Source organism: Saccoglossus kowalevskii, chromosome 2 (assembly GCF_978046115.1).
Source record: "Saccoglossus kowalevskii chromosome 2, keSacKowa6.1, whole genome shotgun sequence".
NCBI classification, from domain to species: Eukaryota; Metazoa; Hemichordata; class Enteropneusta; family Harrimaniidae; genus Saccoglossus; species Saccoglossus kowalevskii.
In genome coordinates this window covers 4,321,675-4,342,663 of record NC_140642.1, presented here as the reverse complement: position 1 = coordinate 4,342,663, position 20,989 = coordinate 4,321,675, and the positions used below count along the sequence as shown (strand labels likewise).

General features: G+C 35.4%; 2 protein-coding genes across 3 annotated transcripts in view; both read right to left on the bottom strand.

Moving 5' to 3' along the window:
• LOC102806271 (uncharacterized) overlaps positions 1 to 14,434 on the bottom strand; it is a 30,274-nt gene extending 15,840 nt beyond the window's left edge. The window contains 10 exon segments of the mRNA XM_085496201.1: positions 512 to 663; positions 1,662 to 1,887; positions 3,218 to 3,424; positions 3,742 to 3,920; positions 4,596 to 4,902; positions 6,117 to 6,248; positions 7,124 to 7,282; positions 11,210 to 11,287; positions 12,812 to 12,984; positions 13,909 to 14,434. Of these exon segments, the coding sequence (XP_085352327.1) occupies positions 512 to 663; positions 1,662 to 1,887; positions 3,218 to 3,424; positions 3,742 to 3,920; positions 4,596 to 4,902; positions 6,117 to 6,248; positions 7,124 to 7,282; positions 11,210 to 11,287; positions 12,812 to 12,984; positions 13,909 to 14,434 (2,139 nt within the window).
• A 3,086-nt stretch (positions 14,435 to 17,520) lies between these two features.
• The window catches only part of LOC100313739 (sprouty-like protein), a 32,724-nt gene continuing 29,255 nt past the window's right edge, over positions 17,521 to 20,989 (bottom strand). The window contains exon 5 of one of the 2 annotated variants that reach the window (XM_078007117.2): positions 17,521 to 20,419. In XM_078007117.2, coding sequence (XP_077863243.1) covers positions 19,598 to 20,419 — 822 coding nt within the window. In that variant the 3' untranslated portion in view covers positions 17,521 to 19,597. The remainder of the gene's footprint in view (positions 20,420 to 20,989) is intronic. The other variant, NM_001168190.1, reaches the window with a different exon arrangement.

The following is a 20,989-nucleotide window of genomic DNA, read 5'->3' as shown; positions in this document are numbered from 1 at the left end:
AATAGCCACAATGGCTAAAAACATTGGGTATTAACCACCATATTAGCCACCATGGCTAAAAATATTTAGTATTAGCCACCATATTAGCCACCATGACTAAAAACATTGAGTAATAGCCACAATGGCTAAAAACATTGGGTATTAACCACCATATTAGCCACCATGACTAAAAACATTGATTATTAGCCACCATATTAGCCACCATGACTAAAAACATTGAGTAATAGCCACAATGGCTAAAAACATTGGGTATTAACCACCATATTAGCCACCATGACTAAAAACATTGGGTATTAACCACCATATTAGCCACCATGACTAAAAACATTGATTATTAGCCACCATATTAGCCACCATGACTAAAAACATTGAGTAATAGCCACAATGGCTAAAAACATTGGTTATTAGCCACAATGGCTAAAAACATTTGGTATTAGCCACAATGGCTAAAAACATTGAGTATGGCATGGGATGAAGTGTTACAACTGATAAAAGTAATTTTGATTCTTACCTTAGATACGAGAGGCTCAGATTTCTGTGATAAACTCATGAAACGTCCGCCAGTTGGAATGTGCGGAACTTGTGAAGAACACTTATAATGTGTAGTCCAATACTCTAATTCTTGATCAGTCAATGCCCAACGATCTTTAATTTTAGTTTTACCTGTAGGGATTAAAGCAGTTAAAGATGTGATACAATGAATGGAACACAGATTGAGATTTGTCTTGTCTCAAAGATAACCAGTTTGGATTAACACATTGGCATCTACAGGTTTATGTTGACGTCAGTCAGCTGGCACACACGTGATATTAAAATAAATACGATATCTACTATATGGGGGCCGCCATCTTGAATGCAGCATAAAACTAACTAAGCAAGGGATTTAGTTTTAGTTTTTCCACACAAAAACGCCAAATTTGGCTGAATTTTGTTATCGGTTGGCTTAATATAACCTTAACAGATGGTATTTTTGTGAAAGATTGGCATTTTGTCCACATTTGTAGGAATCTGAAAAACGCGTTTCATAACCTGTCTCATATTTAGTTTTATGCTGCATTCAAGATGGCGGCCCCCATATAGTAAATATTGTATTTATTTTATTATCACGTGTGCGCCAGCTGACTGTGGTTGACGTATGTACTGTGCGTCACAGTGGATTGGAATACATGATATATAATAATCTCTGAATGCATAGTGAAGTACTCCATCACTGGAACACAAGTAATATAGAGTATACAATTTGTGTGATATGTGATGGAATATCCCATTTGAAAATAGCATGACATATATACATTTTTAGAAATACTAACACAAATAAGTGAGTCAGTGAAATAAATGGTTACCAATAGTGTTGAAAACATGCTTTTTTATGTGGCACTAACAGTTAGAATATTACATGTTTTTGCATAAGGCAAAGATCTCACTTAACTCTGTTTCAGAAAACCTTTTAAAGCGATGAAATTGGTCAGAAATAAGTGTGAATGAAGCACACAAGAAACTTGTACAGAATAGCATTTTCATGGCATAATACCTTATATGGACATCTATGTTGCATACCGTTATTTTATAAATCTTGGCTTGGTGTAATATAATTGATATTTCCTGGGCATATCACTTCATCACATGGCAAATCACAGCATTAAGCTATGACACAGTCTTACCTTTAGACAAGAATGAAGTTATATTAGCTGTATTTCTAGTGGATGATTGCTTCCGTTTAGACAATGTTTTGGGTTGCCATTTATCCACAGTAATATGCATTTTATGAACAACTGGGTGAATGCCTCTCGGTACCATTCTGGCATTTTGTGAGTAGAGCTGTAGTGACTTAGTTCCATTCATCAAACGATGTATGCTCTTCCGATTGTACTGGCTCTGATTGTAAATCTGGAAATGAACATTCAAATAAACAAGCTACAGAGAATGTCACAGGTAGGATTAGAGACATAAATGAACATTCAAATAAACAAGCTACAGAGAATGTCACAGGTAGGATTAGAGACATAAATGAACATTCAAATAAACAAGCTACAGAGAATGTCACAGGTAGGATTAGAGACATAAATGAACATTCAAATAAACAAGCTACAGAGAATGTCACAGGTAGGATTAGAGACATAAATGAACATTCAAATAAACAAGCTACAGAGAATGTCACAGGTAGGATTAGAGACATAAATGAACATTCAAATAAACAAGCTACAGAGAATGTCACAGGTAGGATTAGAGACATAAATGAACATTCAAATAAACAAGCTACAGAGAATGTCACAGGTAGGATTAGAGACCCCTCTTTTTATGAACATTCAAATAAACAAGCCACAGAGAATGTCACAGGTAGGATTAGAGACCCCTCTTTTTATGAACATTCAAATAAACAAGCCACAGAGAATGTCACAGGTAGGATTAGAGACATAAATGAACATTCAAATAAACAAGCCACAGAGAATGTCACAGGTAGGATTAGAGACATAAATGAACATTCAAATAAACAAGCCACAGAGAATGTCACAGGTAGGATTAGAGACCTCTCTTTTTATGAACATTCAAATAAACAAGCCACAGAGAATGTCACAGGTAGGATTAGAGACCCCTCTTTTTATGAACATTCAAATAAACAAGCCACAGAGAATGTCACAGGTAGGATTAGAGACATAAATGAACATTCAAATAAACAAGCCACAGAGAATGTCACAGGTAGGATTAGAGACATAAATGAACATTCAAATAAACAAGCTACAGAGAATGTCACAGGTAGGATTAGAGACATAAATGAACATTCAAATAAACAAGCCACAGAGAATGTCACAGGTAGGATTAGAGACCCCTCTTTTTATGAACATTCAAATAAACAAGCTACAGAGAATGTCACAGGTAGGATTAGAGACATAAATGAACATTCAAATAAACAAGCTACAGAGAATGTCACAGGTAGGATTAGAGACCCCTCTTTTTATGAACATTCAAATAAACAAGCTACAGAGAATGTCACAGGTAGGATTAGAGACCCCTCTTTTTATGAACATTCAAATAAACAAGCTACAGAGAATGTCACAGGTAGGATTAGAGACCCCTCTTTTTTGTACTTATATAACAAATGAATGGTCAGCATTTATGTGTTCTTTTTTGTACAAGAACATTTACTACATGTAATTCTACACAATAAAGTGGAAAGAGCAAATAGGGTACTTAGATTTGACTTCAGCATTATACTTACAGATTCCTCCTTGCCTTCAGTTACCAGCATAACAATTCTACCTTGCCTCTTTCTACCAGTACGTCCCATTCTTTGGACCAATCGAATTGGACTTTTATGTGCATCATAACAGATAATAAGATCCACGTCCCCAATGTCAAGACCTTCCTCCCCAACACATGTGGATACCAGTGTATTGTATCCACCTTCTCGAAATGCCTTAACAACCTGGATAAAAATTATACCGTACATGGTTTTGAACAGAAGCATACAGAGAATGTAAAGTGATTCCTGTAAGAACTCAAAATAAACATACCACAACGACCAGAAATGCCTATTTATTTAATTAATTTTATTCATAAAAGTCGTACTTAAGTCTGAAAATCAGAAATTTTATGGCAGCAGTAATTAACACATGCTTTTTTCCCTAAAGAATCACAGTGAGTTCATGAAGTTCATGAACTTCATCCAACAAATGCAAATAATTTTAAATCAGAAAACATTTTTAGTGGAAGATATTTAACAGATTACACAAAATAACTTACTCTGAGTTGTTCTTTTTGAGTAAAACCTTTTGTACTTTTACCGGCTGAAGCCTGGCCAATAAAACTCATAACACGAACCATTGGTTTATGTTTATCTAACATACTGGTTATGTCTTGTACACTGTCACGATACTGAGAAAATATCATAATTCTTGTCCCACTCCCATGGGTATGTTTATCTGCAGACAAGCGTAACAGTGAAACATTGTTAATGAAACCACCTCCATGATGAAACAAACCAAGTTCAAGGCCACACCTGTCAAATATTTATACAAACTGCATTTATTCTTTTAAACATTTTAACATATATTCTTTTTTTTATACAAATAAATTAGCAAATAAAGTACATGTCACTCATTTGTTGTCCTAGTCCCAGTTTGTATCATAGCATGAAATATGGCATGACTGCCAAAGCTATATCCATAATATTGACAGATAATGTATGAGATATGGCTCTGTGGATTGCAATCATTCAAACAAGATGGCTGCCAGTCAGCCCCAAAGCCCTATATTGTGCTCAATAAATGTACCATGTTTAAACCAAATCTATCCACACACAATTGACATCAGGTTCCAGAATTGTGAAAATAAGTGATTTCGATTTTTTGGCATTAAAATGGCTGCATTTAGTCCATTTTGATCAAAATCATGAAACAAATGCATGTATATACATCAAATATAATGTCTGATGTATGTGTGAAGGTTGAACTTGATCGAACCAAGCATGTGTAAGATACAGCTGGATGCACATACACATGCACACATGGAGTTCAATCTGAACCTGTTTTCACATCTAAATGTGGACTATTGGTAATAAAGTTTTGTGCACAATGACGGTCAACAAAATACTTTACCTTGCTCAAATTGATTAAAATGTTCCACAACGATATCTTGTAGTTTTTTCATCTTGGGGTGACTTATAACACACTGGTTTAGTTCAGTAGATCCACATTGTTCATGTAAAGACTCAAGCAAACTATTAAAGTTCTGATTTCTACCAAGTTCTGAACGTGCCCTGGATGTTCCTTTGGATCCATCAATCAAGGATTGTAAGAATGAATACAGTGATTTCATACCGTGTTGTAACAGTAAATCATACCCATGGTATAGACTAATGCACATTGCAAAGTCACCTTCTATGGATCCTTGCTGTATTTTACTCTAAAATGTCAAGTTGAGAGAATAACACAAATATTCTGCATTAGTCATTAATATTGCAGTATTAACAGGGTATCTACATACATACAGGAAAGCAGGCATGTTTCAAAACAATGATCATAATATTGACACCACCAGTACTGGGCTTCAAACATACACCAGTGTTTGAATACAAAAAATGCATAATAAGGTTGATGTATGTAAGGTCTCTTTACAACACCAGTGATATTTAGACTGCTAAATAAATCAATGTTTTTCACCAGCTGACAAAATTTGCTGTAATTTGAACAAAATTTACTTTAGTGAACAAATCTGTTTATAAACACAAAAATAGTATGTAAATCAGACCATGGAAGTAAAAGACAGAAGGAGTTACATGTACAACTGGTTTAGGATCAAAGGTTCCATGATCATTTCAGCTAGCAGCTAACAACAAATTATCTACAGCTAACGAACGTACTTCGAGAGCGCTCGGAATTATTCAAAAAGATCATTGTTTAAAATGACGTAGCTGAAAAGTTGTGTACATGTTCGCGATTGTTTCAATTCAGCAGAAGTAAATTAATTAAGTCGTGATTGAAGAGGATATATGGAAAGCAATAAAACCGCAGTCTCAAAACCATGTCATGCAATACCGTTACCGTCAAAAAAACTCAAAAACAGTTCAAGTTTCCATCGCCAACTGCATGCGCAGAGTACTCTGAAGGGACATAATTTTAACACCATTGAAAAGAGCGCAAAGAAGGTTTTAATTTAAACTGGCACATAAATGTGCTAATTTGGTGCAACCCTGCGAAAACAGCAGTTGAAATAATTCCAAGAAAAAAACAACATCAAATTCAAACGTTAATAAACTTGTCATAACAATAGCATTCTTTCTAGATGAATCATGCAAGTAAAATGACTTTTATTCTCGTAAAATACCGAATAGCAACCAAGAAAAAAAAAGACCAGCCCTTGGTTACAAGGACAGTGAATGTTAGCGTCGGAAATAATCATTGGCATCAAAAGACGTTTAAACAGACAAGATAAGAGGAATAACTCGACTAGAAACAAAGTAAATTTAATAGGCTTCAACCAGTTGTAACTCCTTCTGTCTTTTACCTCCATGATCAGTCTTTGTCATTTGTGAATTTAATATAACCTCTTATTGTACACAATAACATTATGTGAATAGATCAGAAATTAATATGGTTAATATAGTATGTAAGGCATACCTTTATATTTGGAGGTGGATTGCAACGAAATTCTTCTCTCGCTTTCAGTATCATAAACTTGGAGTGACTGGTGATGCTTCTATTGTAAAGTACATGGTTTTTGGTCAGCCTATTCACATAGACAGCAATAATCTGGGTAAAGATAATAATGCAGGAATTCAAAGAAGGAATTGAAGTTGTTCTACAAAGTAGAGAACAGTAAGTTTTTTTAGAGATATTAAAATACATACTAAAAAAAGAATCCTGAATTAGCCAAGAGTATTATGTCACACAAACAGAAATTCACATATATACATTTCATATTATATGCATGAGATGATATTATAAGGTTGATATGAATGAATAAATGAAATTTTATTCACCAAAAAACAAAACAATATCAAAGGTTGAAATTGTACAGGTACATTGTTGTAGTATGAATGAAATAAATAAATAAATAAATAAATAAATAAATAAATAAATAAATAAATAAATAAATAAATAAATAAATAAATAAATAAATAAATAAATAAATAAATGAATGAATGAATGAATGAATGAATGAATGAATGAATGAATGAATAAATAAATAAATCAGGCGGAGTATTTTAGACTGTGTTGATTGAGTGTAGAATCAGTTTTGGAGTATAATAATTCAAGCTACATGCTAAACAGGTTTGATAATTATGGGACAATGGGTCCAAATAGTTGTAATATGACTTGTTTATAGAGCTGGTTGATACGACTGACGTCATGGGTTTATCCATGAACCATGATGTGATGAGCGTCAACCAGCTGTGCTCTATAGTATAAATAAGTGATATGAATAAAAGATAGAAAAATTATGATTTACATAGTTACATGAATTATATGCTAATTTATACAGATAAGGCATGAACAGTTTTAGTGCATCAGTAGACACGCATTTGCAAGTTACATGAACCAATGGTTTTTAAAAATCGGCAGAAGTATAACCTTTTTATTGATATATTTGCAAAATGATATATGATAAGAGATTTGTATCTAACCTCTAGATATTGGCTTTTAATGCACATCATTGTATCATCAAGTTTCACAACAATTTTATCAACTTTGCGTTGATGAACATATGGTTGTATATCAATGGAATCTTCAGTTCTGATTTCTACATGAGATATCAGTAAAGTATTCAGAACTTGTTGAACACCCTGAAATATAAACAAGAACAACATAATAAATATTATTTAAAAAAAAGATTTATTACACATGTTTTGACCTGAATGGCAAAGCACATGATTTGACATAAATGGTCAGCACATGATTTGACATCAATGGTCAGCACATGATTTGACATCAATGATCAGCACATGATTTGACATCAATGAAAACAGCACATGATTTGACATCAATGAAAACAGCACATGATTTGACATCAATGAAAACAGCACATGATTTGACATAAATGGTCAGTACATGATTTGACATCAATGGTCAGCACATGATTTGACATCAATGGTCAGCACATGATTTGACCTGAATGATCATCACATGATTTGACATAAATGGTCAGCACATGATCTGACATCAATGGTCAGTACATGATTTGACATCAATGGTCAGCACATGATTTAACCTGAATGATCATCAGATGATTTGACATAAATGGTCAGTACATGATTTGACATCAATGGTCAGCACATGATTTGACATCAATGGTCAGTACATGATTTGACATCAATGGTCAGCACATGATTTGACATCAATGGTCAGCACATGATTTGACATCAATGGTCAGCACATGATTTGACATCAATGGTCAGCACATGATTTGACATCAATGGTCAGCACATGATTTGACATCAATGGTCAGCACATGATTTGACATCAATGGTCAGCACATGATTTGACATCAATGGTCAGCACATGATTTGACCTGAATGATCAGCACATGAGTTGACATCAATGGTCAGCACATGATTTGACATCAATGGTCAGCATATGAGTTGACATCAATGGTCGGCACATGATTTGACCTGAATGGTCAACACATGATTTGACATAAATGGTCAGCACATGATTTGACATCTTTGGTTGGCACACGATTTGACCTGAATGGTCAGCACACGATTTGACCTGAATAATCAGCACATATTTTGACATCAATGGTCAGCACATGATTTGACATCAATGGTCAGCACATGATTTGACATCAATGGTCAGCAAATGATTTGACATCAATGGTCAGCACATGATTTGACATCAATGGTCAGCACATGATTTGACATCAATGGTCAGCACATGATTTGACCTGAATGGTCAGCACATGATTTGACATCAATGGTCAGCACATGATTTGACATCAATGGTCAGCACATGATTTGACATCAATGGTCAGCACATGATTTGACATCAATGGTCAGCACATGATTTGATATCAATGGTCAGCACATGATTTGACCTGAATGGTCAGTACATGATTTGACCTGAATGATCAGCACATGATTTGACCTGAATGATCAGCACATGATTTGACATCAATGGTCAGCACATGATTTGACATCAATGGTCAGCACATGATTTGACATCAATGGTCAGCACATGATTTGACCTGAATGATCAGCACATGAGTTGACATCAATGGTCAGCACATGATTTGACATCAATGGTCAGCATATGAGTTGACATCAATGGTCGGCACATGATTTGACCTGAATGGTCAACACATGATTTGACATAAATGGTCAGCACATGATTTGACCTGAATTGTCAGCACATGATTTGACATCTTTGGTTGGCACACGATTTGACCTGAATGGTCAGCACACGATTTGACCTGAATAATCAGCACATGATTTGACATCAATGGTCAGCACATGATTTGACATCAATGGTCAGCACATGATTTGACATCAATGGTCAGCACATGATTTGACATCAATGGTCAGCAAATGATTTGACATCAATGGTCAGCAAATGATTTTACATCAATGGTCAGCACATGATTTGACATCAATGGTCAGCACATGATTTGACATCAATGGTCAGCACATGATTTGACCTGAATGGTCAGCACATGATTTGACATCAATGGTCAGCACATGATTTGACATCAATGGTCAGCACATGATTTGACATCAATGGTCAGCACATGATTTGACATCAATGGTCAGCACATGATTTGACCTGAATGATCAGCACATGATTTGACCTGAATGATCAGCACATGATTTGACCTGAATGATCAGCACATGATTTGACATCAATGCTCAGCACATGATTTGACCTGAATGATCATCACATGATTTGACATCAATGGTCAGCACATGATTTGACATCAATGGTCAGCACATGATTTGACATCAATGGTCAGCACATGATTTGACATCAATGGTCAGCACATGATTTGACATCAATGGTCAGCACATGATTTGACCTGAATGGTCAGCACATGATTTGACATCAATGGTCAGCACATGATTTGACATCAATGGTCAGCACATGATTTGACATCAATGGTCAGCACATGATTTGACATCAATGGTCAGTACATGATTTGACCTGAATGATCAGCACATGATTTGACCTGAATGATCAGCACATGATTTGACCTGAATGATCAGCACATGATTTGACCTGAATGATCAGCACATGATTTGACATAAATGATCAGCACATGATTTGACATAAATGATCAGCACATGATTTGACCTGAATGATCAGCACATGATTTGACCTGAATGATCAGCACATGTTTTGACATCAATGGCCAGCACATGATTTGACATAAATGATCAGCACATGATTTGACCTGAATGGTCAGCACATGATTTGACACCAATGATCAGCACATGTTTTGACACCAATGATCAGCACATATTTTGACATCAATGGTCAGCACATGATTTGACATCAATGGTCAGCACATGATTTGACATCAATGGTCAGCAAATGATTTGACATCAATGGTCAGCAAATGAATTGACATCAATGGTCAGCACATGATTTGACATCAATGGTCAGCACATGATTTGACATCAATGGTCAGCACATGATTTGACCTGAATGATCAGCACATGTTTTGACATCAATGGCCAGCACATGATTTGACACCAATGATCAGCACATGTTTTGACACCAATGATCAGCACATGTTTTGACATCAATGGCCAGCACATGATTTGACATTAATGGTCAGCACATGATTTGACCTGAATGATCAGCACATGATTTGACATCAATGGTGATTGGTCAGCACATGTTTTGGCATGAATGATCAGCACATGATTTGACATCAATGGTCGGCACATGATTTGACCTGAATGATCAGCACATGATTTGACCAGAATGATCAGCACATGATTTGACCTGAATGATCAGCAAAAGGATACATACTTGTATGGAAGTTTCACTGGAGTTAGGTATATTGTACCTTGTATAGAGGGGTAATGCATGTTTTTTTTAATATTGCATGAATTATCAGCATACAATTAAAAATTATTCTTAGCTTGCAAATAAATAAAAGAATATTTTTAAATCAATTGAATAAGTAGTATTTTGATGTTAACTAAACAGTGATTCATTTTTTTCAGATTAAAATTACTGAACATTCATCATGATTTGATCTATCAGATTGATTATGTCATACCAAATGATGTATGCATATAGTCCCTTATAGAAACTTGAAGTATATATAGTTAGTAGACTCCCAATAACTATCTCATTGAAAAAGATTGATCTCAGGGCCATATGTGGATGATAAATCCATGAGAAAATTAAACTACGCAACTAATCAACTGGAGTTGGATCTCAGCAACACGTCAAATGATTATCCAATCACAGGCGTATATTCACGTAGCCGGCAGTAAACTCAATGCATCAGTAGTAGCATTTATGTCGCCAGTCAGTAATTTCGTTGAACGAGACTGAAATTGGGAACGCTATGAAGTGAATAGCTTTTAGCTCTTTTTTTATCTCCATGCTTATTGTTTATCATAGTGAGTATTTCTTGTAACACAAATTATTTCCACATAAAAATTTTAAAGCAGCAATGACAGGTCATGAATTAATAATATATATTTAATTGTTATTAATTGAATGACAACAAATCACGAGTTTTTATGGTGTGTGTAACTTACCTTAATGTCACAACCTGGGGTAGCACTTAATGCTAAAATTCTAAACTGCCGAGTATATTTGGACAGTTCTCTGACAACCTGCCACATAAACAGATAAACATATTAAAACAGCTACCACATATCAATCCACCTTGAAAGTATCACAATATTTTTAAAAATGACAGATTTTAACACACACACCCCCACACATTGCACGTTTTGATGTAGTAAAAAGCTCCAGCCAAGCTCGATTGTGTTGTACTAAAGTGGATGAATGTGGTTATGAATATCACAGCAGTGATTGTATGTTGCATTTATGGAAATAAATAGCGTACAAGTTTTTGATTAATAAAAGTTGAAAACATGAACTGGTAAAACTGTCAATCAATGTCATGTGATGTGGAAACGCTGAAACAGGATGCATCAGTCTAAACTTCACAAACATTCACACACTTCTAATGTATTGTTCATTATCGCATAACAGGTTCAATGAAGACAAAGAAAATCATGTTTGAAAATTCAAATCGTCACTGTGAAGAGTAAGAGTCAGAAATACCCCTAGTTGTTTTAAATGAAATTAATTTTGTGTTTAGTATTGTTCATTGTTATGTTCTGAGTCGATATGGTTTGTCTTGGAAACTTCAAGCATATAGTTAGTAAACAAACAACCATCTAATCGAAAAACAACAATCTCTGGCCGATATGCAGAAATCAATCCATCGAAAAATAGTAGTTACTAGTAACCTGGTGTAGCATAGTTGCATCTGTGCTCTATGAAAGCAAACATGACCATTATACACATTTACTACGTTCACGTTACGGGATCTCAGCACGTGCCGAAATTTTAAATCCCTTGTGTTTGCAGAGGGATTACAGCAGTTGCGTTCACTTTTTCGTTGATCTGTTATTTGGCCGAAACATGGAAAACAATACGCTGTGCATATGATGATAATAATAATTGCTATACTTAATTTACCGGTATATCCATTTGTTATGGTATTTATTACGAGTCATTGTGCACATGAACGACAAAAAAGAAACAAAAAACAATTATTTTTTCTTGCCAACGTAGCATTGCAAAAAAATAGCGGTTGCAGCAGCACATAAATATGCGTCGCTGGATGACGATTTGTATTTGTCATCGTCATTTCATACTAGTATGAATCAGCATATGTTCCATTTTTGACTTCTATAATTGCAAATACACATTTACAGAACAAATAAAGTACATCTATTAGAAGTGCATATTCATAGTCCCTCTATGAATGGCTGGTAAGAGTATAAAACCAAAATGCTGTGTATTGATTTACAGCAAACTCACACTTTAATGATTTGTTAATGCTAACTTTTCAAAAGAGCTTTTACATCTGAGTAGCTATGGATAATTAAAAACATTCACACGGCAAACAGAATCTCTTCATTGAGGGGAGGGGGGTTGAAGGTGAAACCATAGACCCTCAATGGGTCTATGGTGAAACAATGCAAAAAAAGTCACACTTTGTTGTTTTATATACTTTATTACATTTATGTTATACCTTCATCTATGGGAGGGGTGAAGGTTTAACAAAGAGATTGAACATGTATACACAGCGCATTAGTTCTAGTGGAACAAAAATGACATACCTGGCAATATGCATGGTTTCCAAGAGCTTTGTGGGCTTCATCAATGACTAAACATTTCAATTGATCAGCTACAGCAGCACCACGATTTAAGTCATTCATCAAAACTTGTGGTGTTAAAAAAAATACTCTTTTATTCTTCCAAGCTTTCAACCTCTCTGATGGGACCATACTTCCTAGTGAGCCAAAAATGAAAATGTATCAAGTCATGAGAAAGCAGTATACACTAGTAGTTTACACTGTTGAATTTTTGAATTTTCAACAATACAAACTACCATGGTTTCTGTCTGATTACTCATTCTCAGTCAATCGTGGAATGGAAGCCAGACAATGTCAAGTACACAGAATATACAGTTATTGACCAGTACTCATTTACAGTTGTAAGAACATCATTAAAACACACTGTGGTTGTTTGTAGTGATTTGAATAAATAGTTCAGCTTATACAGCAAAAAATATTATCTGTATTTGACAAGTTGCCAAATATGGGGTGATGTTTTACTGCGCATGAGGATATGAGTTAATAAATATTATTTTATTATTACTATATGAGAACACGCATTAGTAAGAGGGTATGACAAGAGGCAGAATTTAGCAGGCATTGATATCGATTACTATCTTCATCTTGATGAAGTAGAGGACGAGAAACACTTTTTGCTAAACTGCAAACTGCACCAAGAGAAGAGGATTAAACTGTTCACTGAACATAACTTATCCTCAGCTGGTGTAGCTTCCCCAAAATAATCAATTTTACATTTCTTGTACTTTTTTATTTTTTTTCTGTTTTACTAATCGATCTAATTTTCTAATTGTTGACCTTTGTTTGTTACTTTTTTAGCTAGCTGTTGTTTATTTTTTTAGCTCCATGATTTAAACAACATTCTTTATTTTATTATTTTCAAGATCCCAATAAGGATACGATATCAATAACGTTATTCACTTACTTTACTAAAAAAAACGTATTTCAACCAATTTCATCGTATTGTATTTGAAAACCTAAACTTTAAAAATGCCTATATTATTTTATGAAATTCCAGACACACTGCTAACAAATTAACACCACCGGCAACAAGGTTGTTGATGAACACAATCTGTACTAACCTGTCATTTCAGCAGTATGTTCTCGTGGAATACCCATAATATTGTAACATGCTTCAATCTGCTGTGCAACTAATGGTTTAGTTGGGGCCATGAAGGCAATTTTACCCTGTGGGTACCACCGATAAAAGTTGTACATTACAACAGCAGCAATGAAAGTTTTTCCTAGCCCAGTAGGCAAAGTTACCATGGTATTTTTGAAAAGGGATTGTTGTACGATATTGAACTGGTAGTCCCTAACTGGGTAGTTCGTGGGATAGATCCATAAATTTCCAGCGGATATGTCAAAACCTGGCAAAATCTCATCGTGTACGTCGTTTCCTTTACGAGATGGCGTTAGAAGGTTAGGATCTAAAGTTGTTAGCCGTGTTCCTTCGTCAAACTGATTGTTGTCAAGCGCCATTGCAGCTGCAAAGAGCTCCTCATCGTCGATGTCGTCGTCTTCAAATTCAACATCGCACTCATGTGTACCATGATTTTCACGAGGGCCCCAGCTGGTAAATAACGTAGTTTGTTTTGGTGCATTCATGAGCACAATGCGAGTGAATAATAAGTCATAAATACTATCCAAATGCTATTCAAAATACAATTCCCACTGTACAACGTCTATATATCATGGTTAACATCATCGAACAACAACGAAGGATATGTAAAACGATAAAAGTCCATTCGTACATTCCACGGAACTGTCAGGAAAAGTCAATATTGAAAATGGCGCTAGGAGTTTGACCTTTCGGACAGCGCCCTCAGTGTTCGTCATTATACAAGAAAGAAGAGGGGTCGTGCAGCAAGTACGGAAGGCAAATTTATGGAACGCCAGCAGATTTGATGAGAGGCAGACAGACACCCACAGATACAATTTTGGTGCGTCTCAAGGCTCTGCCCCATATTTTTAATCATTTACACGCAATCTCATTCGTCAGCACAACCTGCAGTTTCACCAGTATGCAGACGACAATCTTGCATTTCATCATAAGATATCAAGGAATGATTGACACAAAATATGCTTAAACTCAACGACTCAATACCGAAGTATTGCTCATCCGGTTCAAATTTACCAGGTTTTCTGATCCAATCTAAAATGTTACAATTTGCTCTCGTTATATATATATTTTATTAGACGCAAACAATTCTTAGGAAAGAATAAAAAGGGTCTTAGGGACGACGTCAAAAGATCGATGTCGGATAAAAAACTTAATTCCTTTAGTTTTTTTCCAAACCCCCCTTCCTCCCACTGAAACTTAATTGATAAATATTGGTCATGGCGTCAGACTACATTCACCATTAAATACAAATTGATAATCGGACAGTAGTATTGCATAGCAGTTGGTTGTGGGTGGGTGTAACAAGATTTTACAAATGCACCTCATTTGACGCACAGATTTACACTCGAACCAAACCATTTTTCTGTGTTTTTTTCCCTTTTCGGTTATTTCTGTCCATGAATGGATAGAACTACAAATACTCCAAGATTTTTTTGACTTCGTTAAAAATAAAATCGTTTTTGTAGGATGGAAACTTTTTGAGGTCAAAACCCCCACCCCCAAACTAAAGGAAATAAGTTTTTTATCCGACATCGATCTTTTGACGTCGTCCCTTACAGACCTTATGTTGCACATGTTATGTTAAAGAATTCATGCAAAACCATTCACCTTCATCGCTTCGGTCACACCAGGAAATACCTCAACGATGACTTAATTCACAAAAACTGAATTCATGCAATACTCTGCCAAACTTGATTATGGGAATTCACTTTTATTTGGACTTCCAGAAAATATTATTAATCCACTTCAAAGAAGCCAAAACAGGGCTGCTAGAATCATCACTCGTACTAGAAAATCAGAGCTTATAATCCCAGTTCTACAAAAACTGCATTGGTTTCTGTTCATCACAGAATTGAGTACAAAACTATTCTGTTAATGTTTAATGCTTTGAACAGCCTTTTTCCAAACTACCTCTGTGATCTTCTTCATTTATATACACCTGCGTATGCTTTATTCCAATAAGAACCTTCTTTTCACCACTAAATATAAATTGAAAACATATGGGAGACGTGCCTTTTCACATGCTGCTCCTCAACTTTGGAACACCATTCCATCTGACATGCGTCAAGTCACTGATGCCAACTTACTTAGAAAAAGACTGAAAACATTTATGCAACGAAGCCCATAGCGTTAAATAACTCCCCAGTGCCTTTGAACTTGAACAGAACTCAGTTTTGGATCCAGGCGTTTATGTTTGATTGATTAAATCTGATGTATGCGTTATTCGCCATTTCTCATCTATTCTGTCAAAAAATTATTTTTATGAAATTATCTGCTCTTTTACTCCTTTTTGTTTTATCTGCAGTTTTGTAACTGTATTTGTTGTTTTATCTGTCGTTGCGCATCTATATTATTCAAGTACCGTTTTGTATTCTTTTTTATCTGTTCCTATACACACTGTATACATCTTATCTGTCGTTATAAATCATCGTTGCAGATGTTAATCAGACTGGGTGAGAATTCTCGTCACGTCAACTAAACTCATAATATTCGGTAAAAATGGCGCTTGTTTTTTGTTTGTTTTTAGATATTTTTACAGTGATAGAACTACTACATTTGTACAAGTTTATTTTTGTCAGATACATTGAATGAGTAAGCTATTAGTTGGGAAATAAACTAGGATACTGCAGAAATCTTGTCAATGTGATTTTAAAATTAGTTGCTCTGTGACACGAAGCAGAAGAGGCGAATACCTGGGAAATACAAAACTAACCACGCACGCACAGAAAACACCTATGTATCATCGATTTAAAAGATTTATCGTTACTTTGATAAAAATACTTTCACAGAATAAACCGTAGTTGCTTCTTTTTTCTATTACATAGGTATTCCTTGATGTTGCGGTCTACAATCAAATCAGCCAAGAAAATCACAAAGGACGCCCTCTATCGACAGACCACAAAATGCCTTACTGGAAACTCACGTAACATAATTGTTATCTGAGCTGTAAGCGACATTCAATGAGTTTAATTTTAGTGGATTCACGTTGTTCATTATATTTGGTTTATGAAGAAAAGTAGATTATTTTCCGTGTCAAGTTTAAATACAAGTACACTGTAAAATTATCATGATTCACTCTTACATGAACACGCCCGTGGACAGACATGTACACATCACGTGTTAACGTAGAGGGCAGCGTCAATATCCAGTTCACCTCGGAGGCAACATTGACACATGAATTACTGTAAAATACTTTATTTTAGCTGGAATTAATTTTCACTTAAGACTTTTTGGGTGTTATGTTTGAAATTTATTTTCACTGATTTCTGATGAGTTGAATTTAAAATATAGGAAAAAAGGTATATTCGCTGGATTTTATTTTCACTGACTCATTCTTTCAGCAAAAATCAATTCCAAGCGAAAATAAAGTATTTTACAGTACATACATTTTATTTTGACTCGCAAAAACTACTTACCTGGTCCAAACACTGATTTAAGTCACTTCTCAAAAATGTGAGCATAATATCACATATATACAGGCCGTGGTTGTTGACGACTGATGACAAGTGACATCATGACTCACTCATTCGCTACAGAAAACTTAAAGCCACACAATAAAAAAGGAACATGATTGAAATGTACGAACACATGTGTGTTTTTTATTTCAACTGTGATAATTTGTTTGTTCATGTAATAGTCCGTTTCCCCCTTTAACTGGTAAATCTACCAGGGTTTCAGACAGACTAAAAAGAATGGCAGAAAACATTTAGTTTGTTAACATTCTCAGTAAAACTAAAAAATATAAGAAATACAAACGAGTAATGTATAAAAAATTGTTCAAAAATACCGGCTTGACTGCAAACTAGTGTGTCAGTTAGCATTAACTCTATAGGGTAAATAAGAACCTAAATTTGACGGAGATCGAAAACTCTGTCTTTATTTATTCATTTACCCTTGTGGTTGCAAGTTACTGAATCAACAAAAATTAAAAGCCAATCAAGGCTCATCTCTCTCAACTCATTTGCATAAGTGGTTCATACCTACCCTCAATCAATAAAAAATACCTTTTTTTCGTTTGTTTTTCATAAAAAAACAACAAAAAAAGAATAAAGCAATCTTATTTTTTACTTTACCGAGTGTACCAGGAGTAAAATAACTCTATATACGTTTTTTGCTTTAAAAAAAGTAAATTTGCTAACTTTACAAAAAAATAACAGGATGATACATACATGTGTAGAGTTTGGCTTGTAGGCTGAGGATGGCAGTGCTCAAATTCACAATCAACATCATTATTGTAATGACAATTAACTCTGGCAGCATTCAATGTTGATTTCATTTTCTAAGCTCATACTTGAGTAGACAAATATAATTTTACTATGCTGTCCACCAAACACCCCCCCCCCCCCCCGAAAAAATATTTGAGGTATGATTAACAATGGAAGAATTAGTTGTTACCAAGGTGGGAAATATTCTCACTTTTTAAAATCGTAATCGTACAGGGCAAAGATGAATCTGTAAAACAATTCATATGCATCAACTGTTAATTGCCTTTCCACAGCATGACAGCCCGTCACCAGTATATACTCACACAATATGTGATTCCAATACTTTCATGTGTGTCTTAAGTGAAAAATACAGCAAGAAAGACCCAGCAATGCGAAATGAATTGAACAGAAAAAAGCATGTAGACCAGTGCACATCACCAAGGGCATTCTAAAATATAAAACGTTTGATTGTGGAAACGTGAATTGATAGCGTAGAACACAAAACAAATTTGAAATGAAACATGATTTTTTGGATTTCAAATTTTAAAACTAAAACTAAAATCTAAATTCCCCAGTCATTCTTGCATTTGGGTATTTAGTGTAAATGGAAGTGTTTTTGTAAGACAGTCAGGGTGGAGGTGGAAAATATAGCAACGTAATCAATATTAATTCGCATACTATTGCAGCATTATAGTTTTATAAAACACTGATAGCAAACTGATTTAATCTGTATAGTGTCTGGGATAAAAAGTCACTAACTGGAATTGTACTTTATGAAGGACATGCAATTAATATTATACAGTCAAGAGCCACTTATACACTGACAAGTTTTCAGGCATTTATTTTAGTGGGGTGAGGTTGGGGTGCAGGATTGTCAGACCATCATGGTAAAATAAATTCGACATAATGTATGCAGTGTTTTCACAGCTAACTTAAAATGCTAAACCGATGGGGAGTTGTAGAAAACGTTTTGGAAAATAAGGACAGCATTGTCTTAAAACCTTCTTTTCCTCTCCCTTCCCTCCCCCCTTCCCATCCCATCCCTCACCCACCCACCCCAAGCCAATCCTTTTTGCAGTACAACATAAGTATTACTTGATACTAAAGGATGGTGGCAAAAACAACTTATTTACAATATTGCAAGTAATATGACACTGCAAAGGACAAATTATGATATTGACACATGTTCCATGCACTGCATTTTTTAGTACAGAACTAACGTACATAATGATCCTCTCAGGTTATAGACTTTTATTAAGCGCATCAATCAGCATTGCAGTTAAACTACAACAACCACATTCAATGTCTTTCACCATCATTGACACTAGATCCTTAGTTCCTTCTTCTTTTTAAGTTAACAACATCAGGTAGAGAAGATACCCTGTTGTGGGTAAATGACAAATTGTATGCTACACACCAGCAGTTGTGTCAGGTATATAACCATCAGACAGCTTTATGGCTTCCACCACAGCAACCGCATGCCCCGCCACACTTGTGACAAGCCCGTAATGGGAAGTAGCACCACAGACAAGGAACTAAAAATGACAAGGCTGTCAAACCTGCCCATCGTCTGAAGAATCGTTCATCACTCGCATCACAAGAGCAAGTATCGCCATAGTCCCCATCTGCATCTGACATGCAGTAATAAAGCATGCAAGACGCACAGTTAACACAGCTCACTTTGTTTATACACTGTTGCATTTCATCGGGTGCATCAGGGCAATTACCACATCTATTGTCATCTGGATTAAAAATTTCATGACAATAGATACATCTTGCACGATGCGTGAATCCATAGTCTGTCTTCTTATTTCTCTTATCTAATAGCGGTGGGGGTTGTGAGGAGACTACCACAGTTTTCTTCAGTTCCTCCTCTTTCCAAGGATCAGGCCTAATTGAGTCAATACTAGGGTAGCTATATTCATGTATGCTTGGTGCATTTTTTTGAAACTGTACATAAGAATCAGATTCCACATCCACTGGCTCGTTACCACTTAATTCCAAATTGGCATGCTTCACCCACACAGCTTCCTGTAATGTCTGTGGTTGTTGGTGTTGCTGTAGTTGTTGGTGCTTTTTTTCGTCAGCCTTTCCGTTCGTACCCTTATTATTGTTCCTTGACACATAGTGTACACGATGAAGATGATGATGGTTTGCATGTGGGTGATTGAAGTTAAATCCAACAAGGAGGGGGTCTCTGACGTCGCATTCCTGAGGGACTTGGCCTGCAGAAGGTCCGTGAGCTTCTGTCATTGAATCAAAAGACTGGAAAAAAGCAAAGAAAGGCAAAATGAAAATACAGGCAGTTTGAGCTGAATTCAAATTTTGAACAACTGAGCATGTTACTGCACATACATGCAATGCATTGTCCTAAAACACATAAAATGAATGACATTTCATTATAGGCTAAGGCTAGTGTAGTGTATATTATTACTATCATATATTAGTAACATGCACTGATTTCCACAAGTTTCAATTGAGCCTGTATTTTCCAAGAAGAAGTCAAAAGTTTACCAAAAATGACAAAAATAGGAAATTGAAGATTATGTCATTAAATTAACAAAACTGATAGAGGTCAACCCAATTCATGTGCTTTATCAATACCAGCACTGTACACCAAATAGTGTCATGGTAGAAATTCCGCATCCATCCATCTATCCATCCATCCATTCACCCCCCCCCCCATCCATCCATCTATTTTTCCACACTATGGAGACACAATATCATTGGTATAGCTCAACAAACTGTAGGTCTGCCAAAAATGGATATGCTGAGAAAATGAATGCCAGGCAAAATCCATTCGTTTTGAGAGGCGTGACTGCAAAGGAGGACATC